The sequence below is a fragment of the Condylura cristata genome, unplaced genomic scaffold (assembly GCF_000260355.1).
Source record: "Condylura cristata isolate star-nosed mole 26May11 unplaced genomic scaffold, ConCri1.0 scaffold00021, whole genome shotgun sequence".
In the NCBI taxonomy this organism is placed as follows: domain Eukaryota; kingdom Metazoa; phylum Chordata; class Mammalia; order Eulipotyphla; family Talpidae; genus Condylura; species Condylura cristata.
In genome coordinates, this window is record NW_004567122.1 from 28,283,422 (window position 1) to 28,296,878 (window position 13,457).

The 13,457-nt window shown below is 37.1% G+C and overlaps 1 protein-coding gene across 1 annotated transcript in view; it reads right to left on the reverse strand.

The window, feature by feature from the left end:
- The window catches only part of CDC23 (cell division cycle 23), an 18,673-nt gene extending 7,159 nt beyond the window's left edge, over positions 1–11,514 (reverse strand). The window contains exons 1-9 of the mRNA XM_012727751.1: positions 11,353–11,514; positions 11,193–11,265; positions 9,324–9,461; positions 4,804–4,846; positions 4,221–4,326; positions 3,979–4,111; positions 1,850–2,027; positions 1,667–1,764; positions 1,201–1,282 (exon numbers count right to left, since the gene is read on the reverse strand). Coding sequence (XP_012583205.1) covers positions 1,201–1,282; positions 1,667–1,764; positions 1,850–2,027; positions 3,979–4,111; positions 4,221–4,326; positions 4,804–4,846; positions 9,324–9,461; positions 11,193–11,265; positions 11,353–11,513 — 1,012 coding nt within the window. The 5' untranslated portion in view covers position 11,514. The remainder of the gene's footprint in view (positions 1–1,200; positions 1,283–1,666; positions 1,765–1,849; positions 2,028–3,978; positions 4,112–4,220; positions 4,327–4,803; positions 4,847–9,323; positions 9,462–11,192; positions 11,266–11,352) is intronic.
- Positions 11,515–13,457: the final 1,943 nt, after the last annotated feature.

Genomic DNA, 13,457 nt, shown 5'->3' on the forward strand with positions numbered 1-13,457 from the left:
CCTTCTAGGCTACAACTTCCTTAAGGGATAGAAATAGATTAGATAATTCATAAGCTAAAATTCTATCAGTTTAAAAAAAAATGAAATTTTATCAGTTTATGAACAATATCCTGACCTAGAAAGGTACAAATGAATGATCTTAATGCAGTTTCACCAGTGTCTGAAGAAGATCCTTTTACCTCCAAGAAGAAGCCATTGATCAACTAATTATTCAAGTCACACATGTGTGGCCAAGAACATAAAGTGCTAGTTTTCAACCAGAGGTGATTCTGATGCCTACAGGTTATTTGACAGTATATAAACATTTTTATGATCTACAAACATAGCTGAGATGAGGTGGAGGTTGTTACTGGCATATAGTAGGTAAAAGCCAGGGATACTGCTGACATCCCACAATACGAAGGATCTCCATAAAAATTATCTAACCCAAAATGTCAACAGTGCCAAGAATGAGAATTCTGAAACAGAGAAATAGAAATTCTCACCTCTTTTCTTACAGTTTTATAAAGTTTAAAACATATACCTTTGGGGCCTCCCCGATGACGCAGGGTTTAATCTCAGCACTATCAATCCCAAACCAGGGTGCAGCAGACCTCTCCTGTCTGGTCCGCTGCTCCCCTCAGCAGTGTATTTCAGTAGATCTTGCCTGTTTTGCTCCCCATTCTTTCTCTGATGAATCCACTTACCCCTTGCACCTCTGACCTATATACCCCCCCCAATCTTGTATGCATAAATAAAAATAAATCTTAAAAAAAAAACAAAACCACGGATCTTTGATCCGTCTTTCATTGCTAGGAACTTACTACACAGAAATAGTCGCATAAGCACATAAAAATAAACGTGCATGTACAAAGATATTTACGGAAGCACTTTTTATATTAAGCACTGGTGACAACCTGTAAAATATAAAATGATTAACTAAAAATATGATGATATTGTAAAAGGCCATTAAATGATAACGTTCAAAAAAGGGAAGTTACAAAACAGTATGTATAGTCACATAGTTTTTCTGCAAACAAATTCACATACACACACACATTTTATCACACAGAAAAATATTCTGGAGTCATGTTCCAAAAACAATTTGGAAGCAGGATTAAAGTGAGCACTCATATTCTGTAACAACAATGTAGCAAAATTAAATATAGTTACATTATTTACAATAAAGATAAATTAAAAAACAAAAGTAGTGACTCTTACCAATTACACAGCATGTTTCTACACGATATTTATCAATCTCACAGAGGTTGTGAGCCAGATAACTCAACTCAGATTTCATGCTCTGAAAGGAAAGAGAAAGACAATCTAAGCATCAAAAATAGGAATACCTGGAATTATTTTCTTATAGCTAATGCAACTGGTGACAATCCAACCCAGAAAATTATCACTAGTTTTTAATTTTTTTATTTTTGCACAGAAGAACTGGGGTATAGGTACAGAGAGTGAGAGCATTCACCAGAGACAGAGTCAGGGAGCAGATTAGGTAGATCTAGTGATACACTGCTGAGAGGAGCAGTAAGCAAGACAGAGAGGTCTGCTGCACCATGTGGGTTAGCTCCCTCGCCAAGGGACTTAACCCATAACCTACCCTAGGGCCTAGGGAGGCCCAACAGGAAATTAAAGCACAAGAAAGCTTAATCAAGTCCAAGCAAAGAAAATAGCTTACCCTGACATAAAGAAGGTTGGAAAATGTGTCCATATTTTCAATCCTATAAGGGTCTTGTTTCCTTAACTCATTAAAAATAGAGAGGGCTTTGTCAATATCTGTAGAAAGAAGATAAAGAGGTCAAAAAACAACACAATGCACCTCTCAGGATCTAAATGAATTTCATTGCCCTTATTCACTCACCTCTGATATTGTGATAGGCAACTGCAATTTGGGAAACAATATATGAGCTCTTAGAAAAGCCCACATCAATGAGATTCTGATACTTTTGTAGGGCCTCCTCTATCAACTGCAACTCCGTATATATATGAGCCAGAAAAAACTCTTTCATCCAGGTGTCTGGCAAAGACAGGAACTTTAGCTGGCAGCAGGAGAAAAAGGAACATACTTTGAGTTCTTTCCCAAATGAACATCATGGCACTATCTTCATCATCTAAAGGAGTTTCTCACCAAAATTTGATTCAAGCACTTATTAATGAACACAGGGTAATTCAATTAAGTGAATAGAACTGTAAGCACAACAGGGAGAAATGGCCATGCTGGGGAAGGTATCAAAGGATGAGAACTGAGATGAGTCTTAGAGGACGGGTTAGATTTGGATAGAAAAATGGACAAGGAAGGGAGAAAAGTCAAGGGCAATGTAAATACAGGAAAAACAATATGATGACTGTGAAGAAATTAACTTGCTTTGAAAGTAGGCTATGTGCTAAGAAGCAACAGAAAATTAAGACTGAACTGATAGGGTGGGCCCTATGGTACAACAGGAAAAATGGGATGAAACAGGAAACTACAGTTAACTGTTGGCAAGATAATGACATGATGTGGATGTCATAAGAAGTTCAGTTTGGAAGTTCAGTTTGGAAATGGTAGCATAACCCATGGGAAAGCAAGATAGAAAGTATTTATTATGTATAATTAATTCGAATTTGCGATGATAACTAAGATGGCAAAAGAAACTAGGAGGAAGGAATGCATACAAGGAGGTAACCATGGCAGTGTCTGGTGACTGATTAGATAAAAGATGATAAAAGAAAGAAAAGACAAATATGAATGAGATGTCTAGAGAAAAAGTAACATTGAGTCTATCAAGCTGAGAGAAAAAAAAGATTTTAAGGTATGTTTTTGCATATTTTGAGTTCAGAGATAAGAGAAACTTCCAAAAAAGTCTAATAGGCAGTTTTTTTTTGCAGAAATATGGATGGAGCTGGAAAAGATCATGCTTTGTGAAATAAGCCAGAAAGAAAAGGAAAAATACCAGGTGGTTTCACTCCCAGCAGGCGTATAATGGACCAGGCGAGAAAATAATAATAATAATGAACAGCTATATACCAGCGACATTTTATGGGGGTGGGGTGGGGAATGGTATCAAAAACAGTGTAGGGAGGGAAATGCACTGGACTGTGGTGATGGCACACGGGTGATCTGGTGATGGGAATCCCACGGGGATTACAACTAAGATGGAAAAATGCACAAAACGATGTAAAAATAAGCTATTATATTATTAAAAAAAAGTAAGTCTAATAGGCAATTAGAGTGAAGTGAATATAAGTAAATCAAGATTAGATGTCAGACACAGACTTAAAAAATCAACTGATCTTTGGCTCTTCAGTGTTAATAAAAGGAGATGTTCTGTCACCTTCATTAATTACTAAACAACAACAAAATGAATTCTATAAAAAACATACTCTAGGGAAATGCATGGGACTATGGTGGTGGCACAGGGGTGATTTGGTGATGGGAAACCCGCAGGGATTACAATCGAGATGGAAAAAAAAAAATGTGCAAAATGATGTAAAAATAAACTTTGTAATAAAAAAAGAAAAAAAAAGAAAAAAAAATACTCTAATACTGACCAATAAAATATAATACTAATGAACCAATAAATATAGCAATTTCATATATATTATTTCATTAACAAATCTCCAAATTTTTAGAGTTCTATGACAGCTCAAATGAGATTTTAAAAATATTTTTAATATAATCCTTGATATCAGAGAGACCTTTCCTGTAGCATTTTTGGAATTAGAAAAAAACTAAAGAGCATTTAGTCCATAAAGAAATGACAATAAAACATGAATGTGAAAACAGTAATGTGAAAAGCTACTCAAATATAATAAGAGACAAACCCAACAGCTACTGAGCAGGAAGGAGATACTGCTCTTTCCAATGATGACCTTCCCAAAGTGAAATAAATCTGAATGGGAGCAAAGAGCCAGCTTATACCCAAAGTTTTAATTAAACTTTCTTGCCCTACCCCATTACAATAGCATTTCAAAGACTTGGTGGAGAGGGTTTTTCACATCTCACTTTACCATCTCCTTATCTGTAATCAAGTTACAGAGCTCCAGCCAGGCTCCCCAATGCAAAGGCAAAACATGAGTAGCTTCCACGAACACATCAATGGCCTCTTTCACCAAGTCAAGTTTACGAAGTACCACCCCATACCTAGGAAAGAAGGAAACAACAAAAGGACAAGTTAATGCTTTTTAACATCTTTCTTCTACTTAGGATACTGCTTTAGAGAACATTCCAAATGATTCTAACAAACACTTACAGATAAAGGCCAAATCCATCAAGTTCCCGGGCCTGGTGTTTCTTACTGAGCTCTACTCTTAACTCTCTAAGAGCCTCATTTTTAACTTGTCCTTTTTCCAGAGGACCTAGAGAAGAAACACTCTGAATTAAAGGAAGATTTCAATTCAGAGACATAGATCTTTCCTGTGTCATCAACCTGGAACTTCCAGCATACATTCACAAGTAGTCAAGGATATCTTATATGTCCTGTTTTCTTTATCTCAGAAACCACAACTGATTAACTGGTATGCAGTCATATTTTGTTAGACCCATACAGGTTTTTGTATAGGGTGAATTAGTTATCAATGTTAAAAATCTGAATTTTCAGTTTGAGGTTGCAGGGCAGGGAGTCTAGGCAAGGGAAGAAAGGTCTAACAATACCACACCCACTTTCCCACAAAGCAGCCTTCAGCTGAAGCTGGGTAACAACTGTCCATTTGTGCTCTTCCATTTGCAACAGTCCTTCTCAGTCTACTTCATATATTTATATTACCTGTTTGGTGCCTGTAGGCATTTAAGTTTGCAGCCCCTGCTTCAATCCAAAAGGTAAAAGGAAGTCATACCTAGACTGTCAACTGTTTCATCATCCTTCTTCTTTTCTCCAGACTGTAAGACAAAAACCACCACAAAGGTCTTTATTCAATGTATTCTGAAATATATTCTTTTTTTAAAAAAGATTTATTTATGGGCTCTCCCTGGTGGCACAGCAGGTGGCACAGCACAGCACTAAGAAGCTAAAGCCATTTCATCATGAGTTCGATCCCCAGCCCCAGAGGCGATCCACATTGCACGGCAGACATCTCCTGACCCACCCACTACTCCCCTCAGCAGTCTATTTCATCAGTCAGCCTGTTCTGCTCCCCACTCTGTCTCTGGTGAATCTTCTCACTGCCCCTGCACCTCTGGCCTGGACCCTAATTCCTGTATGCACAAATTTTCTTTAAAGAAAAAGATTTATTTATTTATGCATACAGGAACTGGGGTCCAGGTCAGAAAAGTAGGGCAAGAGAGGATTCACCAGAGACAGAGCGGTGACCAGAACAGGCTGTTAAATAAAATACACCGCTGAGGGGAGCAGCAGACATCTATTATTGGCCATGAATTTAAAAAAATTATTTAAAGGCTGACACTGGCCAAATTCAGGATAATTTAAGGACCAAAATAATAAGCACAGTAATAAATTATAAACCATTAAAAAATAAGAATCCTTGAGTTTATACTGATATTTTATAGATAAATAAGTAGAAAAGGGAAGGCTCTTGTTTAGGGTAGAACACTGAATAGTGAGTAGTAAATGCGGAAAGACACATCAGCATCATTTTTCAACATAGAAAAGAGCACTTCAGGTGTGGCCCTCCCTGGTGGTGCAATGGGTTAAAGCACAGTGCTATGAAGTGATCTACAGCCACTGCAACAGGAGCCAGGGAGCTGACCCTACATGGTACAGCAGAGCTCTCTTGTCTCCTCTACTGCTCCCCTCAGCAGTGTATTTCAGTCAAACTTCCTGTTCTGCTCCCCACTCCGTCTCTGGTGAATCCTTTCATCCCACCCCGCACCCCACACCTCTGGCCTATACTCCAGTTCTTGGATGCATATATAAATAGATCTTTAAAAAAAAAAAAAAAAAAGAAGCCTATGGAAAATTTTATTATTTTTAAAGATTTATTTAATACAGAACTGGGGTACAGTCTGGAAGAGCAGGGGCAGTGAGAGGTCTGCAGTGCCATGTGGATCACCTCTGGGGGTGCTGCGGCTAGCTTGCAGTGCTGCACTTTAATTTGTTGCGCCATTAGGGAGGGCCCCCCATGGAAAACTTTAAAAAAAAAAAAAAGAGTACTTTGGGCAAGAATTAACATTGGATATTAAAGTAGGAGAAAATTTTTATAAGATACTTAATTGGCATCTGCAGTCTGCATATCACTGCAGATTGCAGATTAGTGCACTACAAATAATAGCAATTTTATTATAAAGACAATGGAAAATATCTGGATTGGTTGATCAAAATTAACATTAGCACGGAGGAGCTATGGATATTGTATACTACTGGATACAATGCCCAGGATACTCCACTATTCTGGCCAGGTATGTATAAACTAGATAAAATGACACAGAAACAAAACACATACCAAAATGAAAAATGTTCGATTTTTAAAAAATAGAACAGAGTAAAGACCCATATTATACAACACAAATAGTGTTATGTAAACTGGCCTTTCTTTGATAATGATATGTGAATCAACATAAATGATAAATGATACAGTAAATGTATTACACTGGTGTGGGCTATTGATGGTGGGAAAGCCATGTGTATAGGGGGTGGAAGCACCTGTACTTTTTGTTCAGTATTGCTCTAAATTTAAATTGCTCTTAAAAATAAAATGTTTTTTTAAAGGAAAAAGAAGAGAGAACTGCAAACTTGGAAAAATGAAAATGTCGTAAGAGCAAAGAAAGCCTATGGAAATATTCCAGGTAAGAGATTAAAGAGGCATGCCAACTAAATGCATTTTTAATCCTCGATTGTACTGGAGAAATGCCATAGACAAAACTGCTAGGTTAACTGATAAAATTTTAATTAAAGGTTAGATTAAAGTATTGTATCAATGTTAAATGCACTGAAGTTAACAACTATACTGTGGCTTATTTAAGAAAATATCTTTATTCTAAAGAGATGAACATTAAACATTTAGCAGTACTTTACCTGTAATTTACTCTTAAATAATTCCAAGGGAAAAAATGTGTGTCATTGTGTGTGTGAGAGACAGAACAATTATAAAGCAAATAAAATATTCATATAGATCAATCTGGATAAAAGATACAATGGAGGTTATTTGTACTATTCTTTTTCCTGCAACTTTTTCTGTCAGTTTGAAATTATTATCAAGTGAGAATACTTAATTTTTCTTTTTACATTTTATACACCTGCCCTTTGGATTAAGGGCACTGCAGACCTCTCACTGCCCCTGCTCTTCCAGACTGTACCCCAGTTCTGTATTAAATAAATCTTTAAAAATAATAAAATTTTCCATAGGCTTCTTTTTTTTTTTTTTTAACTTAATATTTTTTCTCCTCAACTTTAGAAATGTTGCTTTTTCGCCCAGAACTTGCCCAAATTGTTGCTTATGCACAGGTAAAAACTTATGTAAGAGAATTTTTAAAAACCCCAATTTCAAAACATCTTGCTTAAGTTCATGGTTTTGTTAACTAATAACTCTTAACCACACAATCAACCAACCACAAGGAATAATCGTCCCATAGAGAAAATCTATTTGAAGGGATTCAGTAGATCCTATTTCAACTCAACATACAAGATGCAAATGGAAGTGTCCACAATCAAATATAATGGTAGGTCTCCCTTGTGGCACAGGGTTTAAAGTCTCAGTGCTATCATATGACACAGCAGACCTCTCCTGTCTCGCCTACTGTTCCCCTCAGCAGTGGATTTCAGTAGACCCACCTATTCTGCTCCCCACTCTATCTCTGGTCAATATTCTTACCCCCCACACCTCTCTGGCCTATATCCCAGTTCTTTTATACATAAATAAATAACATAAATCTTTATATTATATAATGGCTATCAAGTATATTTTCTAGAACTCAAACAGCCGAAAAGACAGTATGTAGGATATTTTAGTCTTAAAACAAACATAAAAGTTGGGATGTAGGAGCATGGAAGGGTACAGGTGTCCACATCAGGATGTTAAGAGTCAAACTGGGAGTCCAAATTGGGGGAAGAAGGTAGAGTCCAAGCAGGATATGGAGGTGTCCTAAAGAGGTGGCCTGGCAAGTAGGATAAGGACATTATCCACATGGGGGAGAAAGGAGAATAGAAATAGAAATGGAGGTCAGTCAATTAATACATTAATGATAACCTGACCAACTTTCTCACTAATATAATAAGAAATTATGAACACAGAAGAGCAAAAACTTTAATGATCCCATACTGTGAAATGGAGGTGGAGATATTAGTATAAAGTTAAGGTTATATAGGCATACAATATACCTATATAAAGTATATAAGTAATATATGTGTATACTCACACAAATGTAGATACATAAACACGTATGTATATATATACATATATTGCTAGCTCTGTCCATTGAGTGAACCTGAAGCAGTAACATCCTAATAACATACCTGCACCCACTACCTAAAGAATAAGTGAAAGCTTAAGCCTTTAGAGAATAGCAGACAAATTCAACAAATGCTGATAAGACACTAAGTTATAAATTAAAAAATAAATGAAGTTCAAACCACAAGAAGCACTATACTTCACAAATAGACTATGCTAGCACCTGGAAATGAGCATAGTTTTCAGAAAAAAAACAGTAAAGTTACATTCATAATTACAAAGTAAAATAATAAATTACAGTTAAATTATTAAAAGCAGTATTAAATTATTTTACTTGCATTGTCCTTTAAGTCTTGGTTTTTAACAGTTTGAAACAAAAATAACAAGTGTACTATAAATAAAATTATAACAGGGTTTATAAATTTAAAAATTAGCTAAGGCTTTTAACTTGCTTCTTTTTCCAATTTTTCCCCATTTTATTGAGGTATTATACAAATTTAAGTTATACAACATAATGGTTTGACTTACATGTATTTAAAATGATCAACAAATGAGGTTAGTGAGATTTTAACCTAATTCTTGAACAATATTAACTAATAAACATAAAGAACTTTACAAAATTAAACTTAGATTTGTGGCTACCAAAGATGAGAGAGAAGTAAGGTCAGGGGAGGGTAACTGGATGAAAGTGGTCAAAAGGTACAAACTTAGTTGTAAGATTAATAAACATTGGGTTGTAGAACATGATGACTATAGCTGACAATGTTATTAAGCAAGTCTGTCCTAAAAGCTCTCATCACAAGGAAAAAAACACCTTTTTCTTTCTCTTATTTTGCATCTATATGAGATGATGGGTGCTAAATAAACTTACTCTAGGAATAATTTTACAATATATGTAAGTCAAATCATTATGCTTAAACGTATAGCTCAAGAAAACAAAGAAAAAAATTCCAACTTAGTTTAAAATATGTACGCTTTACTAGTAGCAGAATGACATCTTAAAATAGCCTTACCAGATACCTAGAATACATGTATAGGAAATAGGCTTTCTTGCTGTTGCACCCATGCAGGAAATGTGCTGCCCGATCATATTCTTTAACATCAAAGTAAGCCTTGGCCAGAGTATAAGCATCCATATCTTGTGCATCCTCCTATAAAAGAGACAAGTTACTATAAAAGCTTGGGAAAGGACAAAAAGTTCAAATCCAGAAGCATGCTCACTAGTTTCAAGATTTAAGAAAACAATTATTTCTCTTCTTCCAAAAATCACATATACCTTCACCCATATTTATACAAATATACATGGATAGACATGTAAGTTATTATATGTATTTATTTTATTAGGAAGGAAAAAATCACAGGAAATTTTTTCAAAATAAAAAATCAAGGCCCTCCCTGGTGGCACAGCGGGTTAAAGCACATTACTGAAAAGCTAAAGCCACTTCAGCATGAGTTCAATGCCCGCCTGCCCGAGAAGTGACCCAAATGGTGCAGCAGACATCTCTGGACCGGCCTGCTGCTCCCTCAGCAGTGTACTTTGACAATCTGCCTGTTCTGCTCCCCACTCTGTCTCTGGTGAATCCTCTTACCACCTCTGCACCTCTGGCCTGTACCCCAGTTCTGTATCCACAAATAAATAAATTTAAAAAAAAAAATCAAGGAGAAAGTTAAAATTTAAAAAGCTAAACCAACACATTTAGAAACATCTATTGTTCCTGTCAACATAGCAGGAAGTTGCATAGTTTTGGTTTTAAGAACCTGGAGTTAAACTGTGACTTCTTCATTTCCTGGTTTCATATTAGTAGGAAAGTTACATAGCTTCTCTGACTATTCATTTCTTCGTCTGTAACAAGGAATAATACTACAGATTTGAAGAGAAATGTAAAAAAAAGTCTTCAAAGTGATTGGCATTAATATCTAACCCTTCTTGGGCCCTTCCTGGTGGGCAATAAAGTGCTGTCCCAAGCCAAAGCTGCACCGGGTTCAATAACCAGCTGAGCGGGAGGGGCAATTTGTGACATGTTAATATTGCTGGAAGCATACAATAGTGTTAGAATTCTCTTTTTAAAAATGAATGTTGTACCTTTAAGTAAAAAGATACAATCCTCCCCTAAATTCTTGGGATACAATGATTTAAACTAAAATAATTTCATTTTCCCTAAATATCACCAGCACAAAAGTGAAACCAAAACATATTCAGTGTTTTTGCACAAAATCAACAGGTATTAAATGCAACCATTCAACTTAGGATCCTGGTGGCCCTCTTCACACCCACACACCATGTTTCGCATTTCTTTCAAAACCCCCCTCACTTGCATTATATCTTGTTTTTATGTGTCTGGGGGGGGGCGGAATTGGAAAAAAAGGCAACCTCAGTGGATTATGATGAAATCATTCAGATTGCAAAGACAACGTAAACACAGCACCGAAAACACACACAAAAAATATTCATATTGCATTTAACTCTTTCAATACCCTCATAAAGAAAACATTATTATCTTTATTTCACAGATGAGGAAACTGTAGCTCGGGAGGTTAAGGAAATTGCCAAAATTCATCACGGTGGCTTGGATTTGAATCCAGGGTTGTCTGACTCCTAAACCAGTTTCTCACTAGAAACGGTGGTTTTTCTCACCGTTATGAACATAGTTTAGGTTGTAAAACCTACAAGGGTGATGCCTTAAACAAGGCTTAGCAATTCTCTCCAGCCTGAGAGCCCCAGCCAATCTGTCAAAACTCAAAATCCACCCAAATAAAATCGCTTAAAACACTCAGCTCTTAAGATGCTGGAAGCCTCTCTACAAACGTTCCTGTCGCACACTCTCAAGTGACAGGGCACACCTCTTCAGGTGATGAGGGAGCGCTCGCGGGTGAGTTCTTACCTCTGTAATAGGCGGTGGCGGCTGCAGCTCGGACAGAGGCAACGCAGGGAGGGAAAAGGCCAACTCTGCGGACCTGCAACACAACACACACTGAATCCACTCCACAAGCCCCCCAAGGCCATGGAGCCGAGACCGGTCCTTTCAGACTCCGACATCTCACCATTTGCTGCTGTGCAGTAGACCCCGCTCCCGGGTAAGGCCCGCGATAAGTAGCAGCTGCTTTTTAATTTCTCGCAAGTTTGAGAAACCACTGCTGGCTGATAGGACCTGCCCCACAGCAGCCGTCACCGCCACAGGGGCTACTGAGGTGCTCGCAGCCATTTTCCAGGCTCCGCCACTCCAGCCAATCACCAGTGATAATACTAGCCGTCCTCCAGCACGTAAAAACCCTGCCTGTGATTGGTAAACTCTTGCTCCAGAAACTCCAATCAGACATCTTACTTATGGCGATCTTCGCTAAATGTCGGGAAGACACAGATAATTACACCCTCGATTGGCCGAGAGCTACTGGAGCGGGAAAGTTAGAATCAGAGAGGGGTGGGTGGGTGGGTGGGTGGAGGGAAGCCACGCCTCTCCGGCAGGCAAAAAGGTGTGAGGGAGGGGGAGAGGTGAACTAGGAGATTCTGGGTGGGAGTAGGGGGAAAAAAAGGGGTCTAAGGGGAGTGTGCGCTGCGCTTTAGGGGTGATGTGGATGGGCGAAAACTAGAGTGTAGTTGGTTAGCAGATTCTGTGCTAGTACTTGATAAGGCTGAATTTTTCTTTAATTTTGGAAGATGTATGGCCTCAGGTCTTTTTTATCCTCATCCAAGGGAGGTGGGAAGATAGCTAACGTGTGCTGAGGACTTACCCTATGACTAGTTCTGTTCTTTTGATTTAACAGCTTTATAGTAACTTCCATCAGCCTAATATTACAGATAAGAAAACAAACTCAGAGAAATTCTATCCAAGGAGGAAAACAAAATTGTAATCCAGCCCCGACTTCAAAGCTCAGCTTTCCTAAATACTACATATTTACAGGATAGTGCATAATTTAACCAGCTCCCTTGGGAATTTTTTGAATCAATTTGTCATTCTTTGAGTATTGTATAGTAGTATATAGTATTGTATAGTCTTAATATATATTATTAAAAATTGCACGATAAAGTCTATTTTAATCACACCATAATATAAATAATGTATAGTATATGAAGGCAACTTTTGCTTTTTTCCATGTTTCACTAGTGATAGGCACTTTATTTTGAATTTATAATTTAAGAAAAAAAACGATATGTATCTGCTCTCTACACTGATTATAAATTGAATAGTAACAAGTAACTTGTGTCTCTAGATAGTCAAATAACATTTTTATGGCCTGTTGCTTAGAATTTTTGCATTTTGTCCTTTAATATAGCAAACTGTACTTGTATATAATTTCATCATTTTCATTTTTTTTAAATAACTAGAAATTAGAGATTATTTAAAGATGCTTTTGGCAAGTACTTCTCTACAACACATTCTAGGTATAGCCATTTGTCCCAGTGAATGGAGAGCTAAATTGCTAATACTGTCATACAATTTTTCTTTTTAAATTTATGGTTGTTCTTACAGTATCATTAATTTGTAATTTTTAAAAGATTTATTAATTTATGCATACAGGATTAGGGTATAGGCCGGGGGTGCAAGGGCAATGAGAGGATTCACCAGAGACAGAGGAGGGAGCAGAACAGGCAAGTACACTGCTGAGGGGAGCAGTGGGCAGGTCCTGAGAGGTCTGCCACCATGCCATGCAGGTCACCTGCAGGGCCAGGGATTGAACTGGCACTGAAGCAGTTGCTGCTAGCTTGCAGTGCTGCATCATAACCCATTCTGCCACCAGGGAGGGCCCTAAATTGTATTTTTAAAATGTAATGTTATATTCCTCCAAATTCCCTCTTCATACATATCATGCTATTACATAGACTTTCTAATTTTATATTTTATAACATATATTACAAAAATAATGTATGGTTGATGCAGAGGACTTGAAAAATACAGCAATCCTAAAGAAAAATAAATACAGCACTGCACACATATGAGATGGACCAAAATCCAGAACACTGACAACACTAAATACCGACAAGGATGCAGAAGAACAGGAACTCATTCCTTGCTTGTAGGAATGCAAAATGGTAGCAAACACTTTGGAAAATACCTTGGCAATTTCTAAAAACTAAACACACACTTTACCAAACAATGAAGCAGTTGCATCCCATGATATTTACCCAAAGTAACTGAAAACTTATATCT